The sequence below is a fragment of the Trichogramma pretiosum genome, unplaced genomic scaffold (genome assembly GCF_000599845.2).
Source record: "Trichogramma pretiosum strain Unisexual culture from Peru unplaced genomic scaffold, Tpre_2.0 scaffold20, whole genome shotgun sequence".
NCBI lineage: Eukaryota > Metazoa > Arthropoda > Insecta > Hymenoptera > Trichogrammatidae > Trichogramma > Trichogramma pretiosum.
In genome coordinates, this window is record NW_019641696.1 from 137,708 (window position 1) to 153,805 (window position 16,098).

A 16,098-nucleotide genomic window follows, 5' to 3' on the forward strand; every position below is an offset into this window, starting at 1 on the left:
TCCACGAGCACACGAGAGAACTTTCATTTTTCAAAGCGGACGTTATAAGTTATAATTAATCGTCGACATTGGTATACAGATATCGCGTATATGTAAGTGCGCGCGTGCGTTCGAGTGCGCACATATATGCCAACAACACGGTAATCGTTTTCCATCTCTCGCGCGCGCCGCGATCGGTACATATGGAAGCAGGTAGGTGTATCCTCGGGATCCCTTCTCCATGAGTTGCCGCCGCCTGACACTCATTTATATAGGCGCACTTAAGACTGAATTTCGAAACTCGCGCGATCGGTGTGCATTTATGCAGGTGATCGGTAATCGCGAGTCGTATATATACAGCCTATGGAGATGTATGATTCGCGTCTATTTGGCCGCGCAGCGACAAAGACACGCGGACGCGAAACGGCTGCTCAATTTGGCCGCGCCGCGCGTCAAAATTTATAATATAATAATTTAATTCGTTCCATGCTTTTATGCGCGCGAGCGAGCGGCGGCATTGACATGGGAGTTGCGATCGACTCGCGAGCTGTGCTGCAGCTATAACGAACGATCATTTGCACTGTACCGGGGGAAAGAGAGAACTTTCTTTTTCCGCGCGCGCACTCGCGCGTGGATTCGCCTTCGCGTATACATGTATCATCGAGCATGTGCACCAGCCGATATCTGTGTTTATATATACATACGCGTGTATGCGCAGTTGAGTATCGGCTGCGCCTCACGCGCGCGGATGATGATGATGATGATGATGATAATGATGTTGCCCTCGAGCCAAGAATTGGCCAGCTCGTACATTTATTTGTATTTATAGAATTGCTTTTCACTTTCGTGTATAATATGCGTTAACGTTTTGCGGTGCAGATATAGCTCGAGCGTGTACTCGCAATTTGTGAAAAATCGGCACAAAGCCTACGCCGTCGAACCGAATTTTACGTTACCGATTTATTGGCCGATTTTTGATCGATTCGGTAGATCAGCGGCACTGTACATAGAATCGATCGAGACTTTTTTTCCTTTTTTTAGCAGCTTTATTCGAGCGATTGAATGAGCTGTTCACGCTAAAGTATTATGATAACTCGCACGAAAGGCGTGCGCGATTGCGATCGGATGGACAGTTACCGATCGCACGCCTATATCTAGATGTATAATATACAACGAACACGTTTTATTCGCGACTTCGCGTACGACTCGTGCATTCTGATGCGTGCTGCTGCATTCGTCGCGACGCTGCTGTTCGCTACTGTCTCTCTATCGGTGCACCACACCGTGCAGAAATTGTATCATACTTTAGCTAATGCGTATACAGAGGCGTCGATGGTGGACATGGTTCGAGCACTCGAGCGCGTTGCACACATATACGATCGCTGTGTGTGTGCGTGTGCGCGTATATACCGAGTGTGAATTTGGTATTTCGCGCTTCACCGACGTCCGGTGAAATTTTTTTGGAAAGCTGATTCTCTTGATTTATCATTGGCTGCTGCTGTATACTGGTGCTGTGTACTGCTTCTGCTCTGCCGCCGCTGTCTCGTGTGCTTTTACATTTTTCGAAATGATGATGATTTTAGCTTATGAATTTTATTCATTAAACGGGATGAATCCTAAAAGCACACATTATTACGCGTTATATGAGCACACGCATGACATTAACCGATTTTTTTCCTCGATTTTAGAAAATCATTATCTAGATTGAGCAAGATAAAATCGACTTTTTCGGTATTTCGATATAGCAACATACGATGACCACAACGCCCGATGGCACAGACGAAATCTATGGAGAAAAAAACAGTTACTCCCATCACCGTTGTACATTATTGCCTCTAATAATTAATTCATTTCGTTTTTTTTTTTTACATATTACGGCGAATACATGCACGTTGAGGTAAGTACGGCCTTGAAAGTACGGCATCTTTTGACGTAGGTTTTTTTTCCATATCGTATTCGCGGCAATAAAAAGGAGAAAAAAACTGTATCTACGAGGAAAGGCATTAGTCGCGGGGCGATAGTTACGGTATAACTCATAAATGCACACGAAAGGATTTGCGTATTTTGAAATGTCTTTCTCTCTCTCTCCCCCTAGTTGGTCGCTCGCAATAATTGCGTGACATCGACGATCTGCAGTCAGGCTTGCAGGCAGGCGTCGTCGTCGTTGATTTTCCGTGCAGTTTTACTTTGCAGTCACGTTGTTTTTCGCCCGAGCGCGCGTATGTGTATTACATTTATATACACAGACGATTTATGCCACGCGCGTCTTCGGTCGCGCGATTAAAACGGAGCCGTCGTCGAGCACATTATTGCTCGTGCCTTTTGATATTAGATATCTTTGTCGCAAAAGTCGTTTTTGCCTCTTCTTCTCCTTTCGAGTTATTTCAACGTTTCGAACGTAAAACGACAACAATGAGGTGTGTTTTTTCTTTCGGTTGCCGATAAGAGCTCTCTGCTTCTTCATCTGCGTCCGTGCCGATAGCAGAAGTTTTCTTTATGATTTAAATGTCAAGTCACGCGGTACTATGGAATTTCCGAGGAAGACGCAAAAGTACACTGCAGACACACAAAAATGTGCGCGAGCTCGCGTCTCATTTGAAAATCAAATATTGTACTTACCGATCGCAAGAACATGATTATTTTTATTCAATCGTTGTCGCGCGCGCGCGCGCTCGAAACCTTTTCGGATATGCAACTGTGTGTAAATGAGAATCGTCGGGCCTATTGTCGGCGAGAGAGTCAATGAGAAAATTTTCGCAGTACCACGTTGAAGCTCGAATTTTTTCTCATGCTGCTGCTGCTGCTGCTGCTATTTCCAGTGCGCGACTATGTATGGCCGCGATTTTCATAGTTTTACATTTGAACTTGGCACTGCACTGCAACACGCGAGAATAACAACGCACGCAGCTATTATTGTCATTGTGCGCGCATGAAAGCGCGTGGAAAATGTTCGCGACGCAAAATCGGTACGAGATACAAAAAAAAAATAAATAATACCGATTTCGATCGATGTTTATCGATCGCTTGTACCGATCCAGACGTCTGATTTCAGCGGACAATTACCTCTTTCATACGGAAATGAAGCAAAGTTCCTGCGACTCAATATAGCTTTAACCGATAAACGATAACGCTGATCCACATTCGAGCGTTCTCTGTACACGATATTAAAATTTTCGAGAGAGCGCGAGTTCGCGTCGTAAAAAAAGTCAATATTCGACGAAGCACTACAATAGATTTGGAGCAAAAAAGAGTCGAAGAGATCTTGACTCGTTTTTTCTTTTTTGCATCGACAGAACAAGTCAAGATCGTAGGTAATGTATAAGCGCGACGAAATATATACGCATCACAGATATGACGTGCTTTTCAAAGTTTCATCTCCTTACGTGTATCCGCGACATTCTTCGAATTTTATTGTTTATCTTCTCACGCCTGGTATTCTGGCGTGTGTATACCTATAACAGATACACTCACTGACACAGAGGCTCTCGGGGAACGTGTATAGGTGCGACTATACGTACCTGTGTGTGCATATAAAGGTATACTCATTTTACAGTATGCGCGACACACACACACACACACACACTACCAGAGCCAAGAGAAATTGCCTTCTGCTAAAAAGTGGGGATGAAATTGCGTATACATTGCGCGCGGGGCTACACACGGCATATGTCGCATCGGCCGCCACCGCCACCGCTGCTGCTGCTGCTGCAAATATAACATATAGCGAGCTGCCACAAGAAGGCACAGACTCGAGAGTGTATAGTATAGCCGCCGACAGATAAAGTCAGTCGCGGCCCCGCAACTGCCGCAGAGTGATCAAGCGCGTGTCGTCGTCGTCATAGTCGTAGTCGGGATAGTTTTTTATTCGCGCGTGGACCGTCGACCGAGTCAGACGTCGCGTGTATACCTTTTTTTTGCACGTACACATAGTATATATAGAAGTTGTTGTTTGTTGTTGTGAGCTCCCGAGGGACTTGTACACGTGAAAAGAGGATCGTACCTTTTTTTATACAACTTTGTATCAGCTCCTAGTCGTCGAGTGAGAACTTGGTAAAGTTGCATCGCATCGTCTTCCAGCCTTTTTGCCAAAAAAGAATAATACGAGATAGCAGCCGTCTGCAGCCTGTCGAGTTGAAGAACAACCAACAGGACCGACGAGCCGAAGAAAGTGAAATCTCGGAGGATTCCTTGGAGATTTTGGAGTCGCGCTATCCAGCTTTAATACACGCACGCATACGCGCACGTCTATACGTCCACGCTCACGCACGCAGAAGGAATTACAAAACGGGCCAGTCGCGGTGGGTCCCTTTCTTCATTGGCCGAAATATATTACGAGAAAAAAAAGGAGAGTGCCTCACCTAGTGACCGTGATTTTCACTCCGACGTTTTCACTTCCAACCTCAATACGTATGCATGCCGTTCCGGCTTCTCTCGCTCTCTTTCTCTCCTTCTTTCTTCCTCGTTGCTCTTTGATATACTTCGAGCGCGAGCCAAAAGCCATACCGCTTATTCGACTTGATTGATTCTCGATTGCTTGACCAAAGCTTCTCGTTGCTCTTTTCTCACACGCGCACTGTCTTTCTTTTTTTTTGACGAAAAAAGAAATTTATATACGTGCACTTACGTAAAGCCTGCTCTTTTTTGCTCTTTCGCTCCCTGTACCTATTTAAATGCCGTGTGCTGTCGTCTCTCGAGTGTGATTAAGTGATGTAATCGAACTCTTCGCTCCCAGCACGAGATATATCATTAGCGCATTTGTCAATTCCAAGTGACTCCTACAAATTATTACTATTTTAAAGGCACGACTCGTGTAATTTTTATTAATCAACATGTGGCCCGAGAATGTTGGTATCAAGGCCTTGGAGGTCTACTTTCCAGCTCAGTTCGTTGACCAGAGCGAGTTGGAGAAATTCGATGGAGTGTCTGCCGGCAAATATACCGTTGGCTTAGGTCAAAGTAGAATGGGATTTTGCAATGACCGAGAGGACATCAATTCGCTGTGTCTCACCGTGGTTCACCGGCTGTTCGACAGGTACGATGTCAAGCCCCAGGACATTGGCAGGCTCGAGGTCGGTACCGAGACCATACTCGACAAGAGCAAATCCGTCAAATCCTGCCTGATGCAGCTCTTCGAGCCCTCCGGTAATACCGACGTCGAGGGCATAGACACCACCAATGCCTGTTACGGTGGCACTGCTGCCCTTTTCAATGCCATCTCCTGGGTTGAGAGCAGTGCCTGGGATGGTCGTCTGGCCCTTGTTGTGTGCGCTGACAATGCTGTCTACGCTCCAGGCAGTGCCAGGCCTACCGGTGGTGCTGGAGCTATTGCTATGCTCGTTGGACCCCATGCCCCCTTGGTCCTTGATCAAGGATTACGTGCCTCTTGCATGCGACATGTGTATGATTTCTACAAACCAGATTTGCGATCAGAATATCCTACTGTAGATGGGAGATTATCTATTCAGTGTTACCTTAGTGCTTTAGATACCTGTTATCAAAGGTATTGTGACAAAGTTAAAGCCAAAAAAGCAAATCACCAAACAAGTGTCAATGACTTTGATGCTGTATTGTTCCATTCACCTTATTGTAAGCTTGTACAAAAATCATTTGCTCGATTAGCTCTAGTGGACTTTATTAACTCGTCTAAAAGTAAATCTATTGAAAACCATGTTGATTTGCAAAAGTTCAGTAACATAGCCTTGGAAGATACTTATTTTGATAGAGATGTGGAAAAAGCTTTCATGGCGCTAAGCAAAGAAGATTTTGAGAAAAAAACCAAGCCGAGCTTGTTCATTGCTAACCAGGTTGGCAATATGTACACACCATCCGTATATTCTGGTCTAATCTCTTTGTTAATTGACAAACCAATTGAGGAATTGGCTGGAAATAAAATAGGAGTATTCTCATATGGATCTGGTCTTGCATCAAGCATGTATTCAATAACAGTAACAAGTGACTTGAGTCAAGATTCACAGTTAAGGAAACTAGTGACAAATCTTTCTTATGTTAAAACTCAACTGGAAGCCAGACAACAAGTTCATCCCGAAGAATATACAAAAGTTTTAAGTTTAAGGGAAAAAAATTGTCACACTGTTCCATATGAGCCTCAAGGAAGCATTGATAACATGTTTCCAGGAACTTATTACCTTGTCAAAGTTGATGAGATGTACAGAAGAACTTATGAAAGAGTACCAAAATTGAAATAGTTTTATGCTTTACCTAAGCGGAAGTACATTATATTATACATAGGTGAAATTTTGGTGAAATTTTGTTTTAAATATTATGCAAAATTTCATTTTATGATTTTATCAAAATAGTTTGGAGTTTACGAAACTATTGATTGATAATTCATTGCAACAATGATAATAGGCAATAATGTATGTTAAAATTCAAAGATTCTTATTATTTAAAAAATAATTGGATGTAAACAGAATACTGAAACAATTTGCAATCATTTCTGTGAACTTTATAGTCAACTCAGTTGTTTAGTTTGTAATACTATTTTATTGTATCATTTTTAAACATATTTGTTTTGATTGTGCTAGAAAGAAGCAATCAATTTTTTTATTATTTATCAATTGATCACATTAATGGTCTGCAATATAGTAAGTAAAATAATGTACTTATAGATTGAAAAATCAAATAAAAATGAAACATGTGCCTTTGAGTGAAAAATTACAGACTCACTAAAAAATATTTAAGAAAGATGGTAAAGGTTGTGTGAGTATCACATGTAAATAATTTGTAAAGCAAGTATTCTTCAATGATGTGCTTATGAAAATTTTACATTTTAATAATTAAAATAGCTGTTGTTATACTATTTTTTCTTAATCTCAACCCTTTTATATTTATGTACATTTAGATACTCTACCATGTTATAATAGTTTAACACATTTATATTACTTGTTTATTCATTTATAGAGAGACAATTATAAATAATGTTATGAACTTTTGTTCTTTTTTTGATTTTTATAAATTGTATACCATTGGCTTGGAATGATTTGTTTTGCTTTTTGATCTATTTGACTTCAGAACTAGTTAATTTGAAAAACAATTAATAATATCTGGGATGTAATATCATTTTTACTTATATAACAGTTTGTTTTCTTTTTAACAGTATTCTTTTATTTGAGTCAACTCAAAAGTTATTTACACCTTTGTTTGAAATATGTTTATGAAATGTAGAATGATTTATGTATTAAAAGTTTTATTGGAAGAATAATATCTACAAACATTATGCTTAAAAAGAATGGTGGAGGTCATTTAAATTATTGTTTTAGTTAAGACAATCGAAATTATTCAATAAATATTATTTCATGTTATTTGATTTTTTGTCCATTTTAATTTTTTTTTCATTAAAACCACATTACCTATCAAGTCGTGATCCTCTTATAAATGTTTGAAGTTGAAATGATTTTGGAAAATGCAGCTATCAATTTTTGAGTAGAGTTTATTTATAAACATTCATTTTTGTAATAAATGTTAACTTACAATATGAAATTCAATTGAATATACTGAAAAATACACTTTTATTAGTAATAATTAACAATTTGGTATAAAATACTTTCATAGATATCAATACGTAAAATCATTCATGATCAGTCAACATTTTCAAGTCATTTTTAGTTATTCGACAACTTTTCCAAACAATGTAGCATTAAACTTCGAACGTACATTTTGAAATGTATAAGAAAAAGTTTCATTTTTTACACTCCATACAATAAATATTTTTTAAGTAAATATATTTTACTAAGTAAATATCTGTAAAAGTGCCAACAATTTACAGAAATATTTTGAAAACTGTAAAACTAAACGATAGATACATATATAACAGTTTTCATATGAAAGACAATAATTCATAATTAAGAAACATTAAATGGGTCACTAAAATGTTATCTTTTGTTACCTAAATTTTTAACATTTTTTAAAGTTCATAGTCCTGCAGTATCTGGTTTGTCAAAATCTACACTAACTTAGTAACAGTTAACTTAATTAATTGTAAAAAATGTTTGTACTATGTAAATTTTTGTTAAAGTCTTGAAATTAATTTTTTTAGAAAATGTTAATTTTACTTGTTAAGAAGAAATTATGATTCAAATTCTTCAAATTCTTTATAATACTTTAAAAGAGCAGGATGAACATGATGAAAGATTTCGTTCATGGTTGGAATCTTCCAAATTGATGACTTGATTTTCATTACGATAATTTGATGGAAGTGTTTGCCCACTGCCTAATTTTACTATAACTTCATCTTCTGCATTGATTTGATGATTTTCTTGACGGCGCTAAAAAATATAGTAGTGTGTAAAAAAGATTAAATATGTGCCATCAATCTGATATACAATTATACTTGTACCTTAAGTTCAGAAGCTAAAGAGAAAAAAATTGAATCAATATTTGTATTTTCCTTAGCTGAAGTCTCAACAATATGAAATACTTCAGGCAGATATTCACGAACCATATCTGCTTCAGATTTCTTGACTTCTCTAGCGTCTTCCAAATCACATTTATTACCTGTTCAAAATAAAAATACCCCAGAGTTTACCATGGCGTTTAATATTTTAAATATAAACAAACCTAATACTCACCAACTAAAATAAGAAGAACATGTGATGTAGTATACTTTCGAATTTCATCAACCCATTTTTGCAAACTTAAGAATGAGGGCCGCTTTGTGATATCGTAAACTGCAATAAATGAAACAAAACAATTTTAGAAAATTGAAGTACAATAAAGAGCTTTGTTATACAATGAATATCTGAATGTCAATGATTCATTCAATCCTTACCAAGAATAACTCCATTAGCTGATCTATAATAGCTCTGGGTAATAGTGCGAAACCTCTCCTGTCCAGCTGTATCCCATATTTGTAACTGTAAGAAATATAATCGAAAATTTCTTTCTTTCAGTAATACATTGTACCTGCACTCAATTCTTATCAGCATAAGTTATATTTAAAATAAATTAGTTAACATAGATATGCGGGCTTTCGGGCAACTCACCTTGACTCGTTTTCCATCGATGAGAACCGTTTTCATGGAGAAATCGACACCGATGGTATTGCCATGCCTCTGAACGAAATTACCCGAGTGAAACTTCTGGACGATGCAGGTCTTGCCAGCTCCGCAGTCGCCGACGAGGACAATTTTGAAGAGATAATCGAAGCCCTCCTCGCTGCTTATCAAATTGTCAGGATCCCTCGTTGACATTTTTCGCGCTGGACTCGTTCAAGGACAACAATTTCAGCAGTTTCGAGCAGACATCGTCACGGTGTTCCTCGTCGTGGTTGTTGAAATCCATCGAGCACTCAGAGATCGGATGCAGACATGATGAATATTACGACGATGTTGTTGTCTGCTATGTCAAGACAGTTTACGGCCTGCAGTTATGTACCGAATCCGAGAATAGCCACCGCTCGAGTTATAGAAATTTAGAAATTCGTTTTTGCATTTATCATAAATACGCGATACTCTTACGGTCTAGCTGTTTTGCGTCGCTCGCTACACATCGTGTGCACTTTACGACTCGGTACGCGGCACGTATATATCGCGCTCTCGAGCCTATGCGAAATGAGTTTTTTTCTTCCTGAAAGACAGCAACCTGCAACGGCAATACACACAATATTACCTACATACCTGATGAAGTTGAAAGCTGCGCGAGAATGTATCTATCCGCCTGCACTGACGATGCATGAATGCACCTCGTCCGAGTGCGATTCGCGAGCAACACTTTATCCACGAACGTCGAGCTGGTTGCCGGTTTTGCAGGTAAGCGCTTTTAAATGCCATACTTGGTATGCAAATGTACTACGAGCAAACGTAGTCTAGTCTAGTTTACGGTTGTGTGATTCTACTTTTTTTTGCGCCCACTTGTGACGAATGCGTGACTCATCGAGGTGGGGATATAAAGAACGATAATCATCGATGTATTTATTCTCTGTTCCTTCTATTATGATCAAAATCAGGTACAGGATTTTTCCATACTTTTCAAGAAAATCGTAAACCGTCGCCGATTTTCCAAGCAAGAACGTTGAAACTCTCACGAGCTAGAAGTATAAAACTGTAACAATTATTTTCTTTTAAAATCTTGATGAGCTGCTAAGCTCAAGATGAAATAAGAATTTAAAAAACTTCTAAATTTTGCAGGGAGTATATTTGGAAAACAAGAGATCAAACGGCAAACTATTGCTTTCAAAGAGACAGTCCATATGTCAAAGCGATTGTTTGTAATCATAGTTGCCAGATCAGCCGCTAAGGGGCGCCGCCCCTCAGTAAGTCAGAAAAATCAAAGAGGAATGCAAAGGAGGAGATAGGTATGCTTACGCTTACTCTCATCTTTCATTGAGATTGCATTTATTGTTGTATTGAAGGTTATACAAGATCATTGCTATTATAGTTGTGATCAGTGGTTCTTATGAAGTGAATTACTCTGACTGCGTTATCAATATGTCTTTCGCTGCGTTAGAAAATTTTGCCGTTGACAATTTTGCTGCAGACAAGTTTGTCAAAGACCTCAGCTCAAAGTGCATTGGTGCTGATGAACTCAGGCTGCAGCGAGCAAAAATCCAAGAATTGGCAGACAACACATCTGCATCATTAAAGCAAAATGTTTATCAAAATTATATTCAATTCATTGAAACTGCCAAAGAAATATCTCATTTGGAGAGTGAGATGTATCAATTGTCCCAGTTATTGAGTGAACAGCGATCGCTTTTGAGTACCTTAGATATTAGGAGAAGCTCCAATGTACTTTTGCAAAATGAAACACCAGCAGAATCAGAAAATGTTTCAGACCAACAAAAAGAAGATGAAGTTAAGAAAAAATTAACAAAGCTTTTAGAAAATGTAGAAGGTGCTTTAACTCTTGTAGAAACTCCAGGTCGATTGTGTTTGCATGAAGGCACTCTTCAAGAGTTAGATCCAATAGATGGTAAGCCAATGAAAAAAATTCGTGCTTACTTGTTTAATGACATTTTGATGACTGCTTCTGAATTGCCATATGAAACCAAAAAGGGTCAACCTCGATACAGAATGCAAGTAGTTTATGAAATTCAAAGTTTAGCTGTTGTGAATGTTAAAGATCGTGGAAGTGTAAATTTAGCTTTTAAATTGTTAGCTTTTCCTGATACAAGAGTATTTCAATGTTCTTCTGCCACTAGCAAGAAGGAATGGCTTGAAAGTTGTGAGCAAGCTAAGAGATTAAAGCTTTGTCAAGGAAATCTACCTAATGATAATAATAAAGAACCTTCTCCAAAATTAGAAAGAGCATTTTCAATGTCAATGTCAACTGCAGAGGAAGAGAATCATGTAGTTTCATACGCTCCTCTTCCAGATTGGATCTTAGAAATATCAGAAAGTTTGGATTCTTTTATAGCTCAACGCCACTTTGAGGAAGCCTATGACTTGCTGCAAAAAGCTACATCATTTTTGCAAACTGTTGAGGCAAGTCCACAAATATTAAAAGAAATGCAAGGGAAATGTAAAGAAAGATCAAATTATTTGATCTCAATTCTCACAAAGGAACTTGAATCAACAATGGAAATAAAGTCATTACAAGGTGGTGGTTTAAGAAGTGCCAAGAGGGCTGTTAAGCTATTAATAAAACTGGATCGTAGTGCAAAAGCATGTCAGTTATTTTTGAAATTGTGTAGTGCAACCTTAAAAACAAGACTAAGAAAAATTAAAAGAGAAGGAGCAATTGTTCATTACGTCAAACAACTCAGCGCTATTGCATTTAAAAATATAGCTGAAATGTCTCAAGAGTTTTTCAATGTCTTTTCAGGTCTACCACACTGTAATTCAGCTTTTGCAGTATGGTGCAGTCATGAATTGAAAACTCTTACTTGTCATATAATTAAACAAATTTTCATTCCACAAGTTTCATTAAGTACTATTGTGGATTGTATCATTACTCTCAGAGAAGATTCCGAACAATTGACTCAGATTGGTTTAGATTATAGATATCAGCTTGATGCTCAGATAAGAGGACCATTAAGTAAAATTTTAAGGGAGACAAAAGAAAAGTATGTAGAGGCTATTAAATTAAGAGCGTCAGAGGAAAATTGGAATCCTAGTAACTTTCAAACACCTCAAAATGCTGACAAAGTACTCATGGAATTGGATGATATAGGAATACCACTGCCAGAAAATCTTATAAAAAATAAATATATAATCCCTTTAACAAATAATACATTAACTTTTGCTAAAATGTACATAGGATTACTTGAAGATTGTCTCAATTTAGCTACTCCAGAAATGATTGTTTTAATGGAAAATTTGTTGATATCTATTTTACAAGTGCAGTTGGAACATTTTCAAGCATCAATGAGAAACCCCAAATTTAAACAAAAAAGAAGTTTAATACAAGACAATGCTAAGTATATAAAAGAAGTTATTATAGCTCGAAGTATTGAGTTGCACAAAAGTGTTACTGGACATCAATTCAGGAATTTGTTAATTTTACAAAAACAATTTAGTATGGATTCACCAGGTTCACCCAGAGAACCTCAACCTGCTCCAAGAATATCAGTACAGAAATACTCAACTACAGAGTATATTTAAACAAGACTGTTGTAAAAAAACTCAAATTAATCATAATACTGTAAATAAAAATTATTATATGCATGTAAATAAATTGTTGAAAAAATATATAATCGGTGAAGTATAACAGATTATTATTGTATATGAGATTGAGTTAATTTATAAGTGTACCCTGAAAAACCTTTACACTTGAAGAATATTCACAAATGTTAAGATATTTGCTTAAGAATTTTATAAAACATAACATATAAAAAGTTGAAATAAAAATTTAATTGCTTTTTATAAAATTAATCTGCAGAATAAAGTTTTTTATCAAACCAAAAATTTGTCATCAAAATATTCCATTTTTTTTCTCATACGCAAATTGCTATAAATCAAGGGCCTTATTATAAGTTATTTAAATATACACTGAAATAGCTGAATCCAATTTCAATTCCATTAAAATTAATATCTGGTCTGAATGTACTTAAATAATCGAAAAATATTGGAAATTATGTTAAATAAATGAATTGTGTTTTGAATTGAGTTCTTTACATTTAGTTCAGAATTTTTATTCTCAGTTACACTTTCATTTTTAAAATATGTCTGGTCAGTTTAGTGAACTTGATTATTTCATTAATACACAATTTTATACACATGAATCATATTTCATGATATTTCTATATAATTTATAATAATATTATGCTTTTTACAAAAAATATATGCATGCTGGTATTGATATTTACCTAATATTTAATAACAATATTTCAAAATATCATTCCAGTAACATTTTTTTTCTTTTTTTTTTTTGTTAAAAAAAGATACTGCTAGAATTTGTCTATAAAATATATTCGAAACAATATCATTTTTTAATCTCGTCTTGCAAGATTATTTATTTTTATAATTGAAAATTATTAAATGTAATTGTATTGCAAAACAAAATTATTCATCAATAACTATAGATGATCTATGTATGAATTTTACAATCGCACCAATTAGTGAAAATATATTAAATGTATCAATTAAATATATCAAATAAATTGAGATTCAATTTCTCATGCTATGTGTAATACACAATATTATATATAAATATAAAAATACAAGTTACTTTTTAAACTTTATGCAATATACAACCCAAATTGATTAATAATTAATCAAACTTAAGTAAAAATAGTTTGAAGCTTATTTGTTTTTACACTATTGACTCTGAGTTTTATTGACAGAGAAATTATGAAACTTTACGATATTTTTTGTTGTTGTATAACTTCATTTTACGAATATATGAACGGCAAGATTTACATTTTACTAAATTGATTACATATTAGTTATCTATACTATTGTAGATAAGTTTCATCAACATTGATCATTTGTACAATAACAATTAATGCAATTTTACATATCGAACACTTTGAATGTGTGCAGAAACATATTTAGTATCCACGTTGTTAAAGCGTATAACATTGATTCTCCGAATCAAAAGATTGAAATACTTTAATTGGATATTTTTGTTGTTATTAAAACAATTATTGATCAACAAACTTAATTATCGTTTCAAAATTATAAAAAAAACTTATATTGTATAATCTTGTTGGTTTTAATTAATTCGTACATATGTCATATCTAGTTATCTAAATTACTTACATTAATAATATCCGAAAAACTTTTGCTATAATTATTTGATCGCGTCACAATGTTTTCATCAATTAAATACGAACATAAAATAAACTTATAAGTAGTTGCTTATCTGTCAAAACTTAAAGACTGATCATAACGGATGATACATTGTAATGTTTTTCACTGTAAAAAAGATGATGCAATTTTCGAGAACTGTTGTATTTGATAACAAGTCAGAGAACACATATTTCATTTTGTTTTTCTAGAAAATATGCCTAGGCGATGTAAGATTAACAGAATAGTCATTTTCACAATATATTATATATTTACATACATCGCTAGCGTTAATTCAAGTAAATGTACTATAAATCTTGTATACAGGTCAATGTTCGACAGATGCGACTCCTAAAGTTGCTAAAATGAAAAAATGTCAATAGGCAAAAAAATACATGTAAATCAAAATTACAACAATATTTTTACTAACATACATTTAATTGTTACCGATTTTTTGCGCGTGTCAATCGATACAGTGGCGACATACCGGTAACTTTTGTTTATTATTAATCGTCATACTTACCCTGATGCAATGCAATTCGTAGCGAATGCACTAAAATAATACGTTCACGAAAATTTTTTCGCTTAAAGATAAAATGCATCGATTCCGTCTGGAACATTTTTTGCTTCTCCTTAAACAGCAGAGATCGATACTGCTCACATGATTTTTCATATTTATCGGTGTTATCAATTCCGAAAGCTCACGTAGAGTAGAAGGTCACAATTAAAATTCGAAACGATACATCAATAGAAAATTTCTACAGGTTGGAACTCTAAATTTTTTCGTGTACATTCATTTTTCTTTTTTCATTAAATACACGTACTACATGTAGAATAATACACAATAAACAGTAAATATGATAGTGCATACTATATACCAAACTGCAACTTGCATATTGCATGCCAATATATGTATCTTTGTTTCTCTATAGATTCGGTATTTGTTGCCGATAAAATTATCGCGAAACTCCGAATTTTACTAAGAGTATACATCATTTTTTTTCCAATTCTCTGCTCATCCGATGCTCATGAGGAAGTTTCACTTCTAAAATCGTTATAGCATACGACGAAGCTACCGCACCGTCGGTATCTGCTTCTCATAGAGATTACTTTCTAACTGCCAACCTTTTTCTCCGTGTACGGCACACGGCGACGAAGAACGAGTAAACCAAGTCTAGCGCTCGAGGCAATACATGTATCTGCAATCCACCGATCCTCGGAATCGACTCACAGATCGGCGCGCACAGCGAGTATCGTCGTGCAGACGGCTGGACCCTCGATCACCACGGCCCGGCGCAGCTCGATCGGGGGTACGCGAATCGAGCCGGGCGACGACGGATTCAGCTGCTCCTCGTCGCTCGAGCTGACCCCGCGCAGCAGGCGATGATGCAGCCTCCTGCTGCTGTTGCCGGCCATCTCCACGCTGTTGCCGATGCTGTTGCTGCTGCTGCTGTTGCTGCTACTGCTGTTGTTGTTGCTGCTGCTGTTGTTATTTTTCTTGCCGTTGCGCGACGCTGCCGCCGCTGCTTTAGCTGCCTTGGCCGACACCTTGGCCGATGCTCCGGGCTCGACCAAGCCGTCCGAGTCGGCCTCGACTACCTGAGTCGTTGGATTGCGACCGTCCGGACCCCCGTTCACCAAACACTTGAGCGGAACGAATTCCGTGCTTTTTCGCTCTGCGCTGCTTCTTCTTCTGCCTCTGCGATATGGAAAAAAAAGATAACGATTAAGTTTGAAAAAAAAAAAAAACTGACATTGAACTCAAAGTGAAAGGATTATAATTAATTTTGCGTATGGCAAGTCAATAAATCTTGTAGAGAGTACAAGTGTACTAGTTCGTTTTCTATGTGTAAAGCTATTAGCAATGCCCGTATTTATAATATATCAGTGCATAATTATCGAGTTATACACTTATATTTCAATGCCACGATGT

The 16,098-nt window shown here is 36.7% G+C and overlaps 4 protein-coding genes across 8 annotated transcripts in view; 2 read left to right on the forward strand and 2 right to left on the reverse strand.

The window, feature by feature from the left end:
- The first annotated feature begins 3,696 nt into the window (after positions 1-3,696).
- Positions 3,697-7,301, forward strand: LOC106648402 (hydroxymethylglutaryl-CoA synthase 1). Its single transcript, XM_014365283.2, has one exon. It carries the CDS (start codon positions 4,809-4,811, stop codon positions 6,183-6,185), a length of 1,377 nt encoding a protein of 458 aa, XP_014220769.1. The 5' UTR covers positions 3,697-4,808; the 3' UTR covers positions 6,186-7,301.
- A 178-nt stretch (positions 7,302-7,479) lies between these two features.
- On the reverse strand, positions 7,480-9,612 carry LOC106648403 (ras-related protein Rab-43). The gene is made up of 5 exons (XM_023462038.1): positions 8,982-9,612; positions 8,768-8,852; positions 8,568-8,666; positions 8,336-8,493; positions 7,480-8,264 (listed from the first exon to the last, which is right to left on the reverse strand). The coding sequence occupies exons 1-5, from the start codon at positions 9,186-9,188 to the stop codon at positions 8,091-8,093; spliced, it is 723 nt and encodes a 240-aa protein (XP_023317806.1). The 5' UTR covers positions 9,189-9,612; the 3' UTR covers positions 7,480-8,090.
- A 334-nt stretch (positions 9,613-9,946) lies between these two features.
- LOC106648401 (exocyst complex component 8) lies at positions 9,947-12,776 on the forward strand. Of its 2 annotated transcripts, none has more exons than XM_023462037.1 (2): positions 9,947-10,030; positions 10,125-12,776. In XM_023462037.1, exon 2 carries the CDS (start codon positions 10,425-10,427, stop codon positions 12,537-12,539), a length of 2,115 nt encoding a protein of 704 aa, XP_023317805.1. In that variant the 5' UTR covers positions 9,947-10,030; positions 10,125-10,424; the 3' UTR covers positions 12,540-12,776. The 2 variants fall into 2 exon arrangements, with proteins under 2 accessions (XP_023317805.1, XP_014220768.1); XM_014365282.2 differs by having other exon boundaries at positions 9,952-10,040.
- Positions 12,777-13,678: 902 nt separating this feature from the next.
- The window catches only part of LOC106648428 (organic cation transporter 1-like), a 31,424-nt gene continuing 29,004 nt past the window's right edge, over positions 13,679-16,098 (reverse strand). For all 4 annotated transcript variants that reach the window (XM_023462061.1, XM_023462058.1, XM_023462060.1 and 1 more), the window contains exon 10: positions 13,679-15,864. In XM_023462061.1, coding sequence (XP_023317829.1) covers positions 15,393-15,864 — 472 coding nt within the window. In that variant the 3' untranslated portion in view covers positions 13,679-15,392. The remainder of the gene's footprint in view (positions 15,865-16,098) is intronic.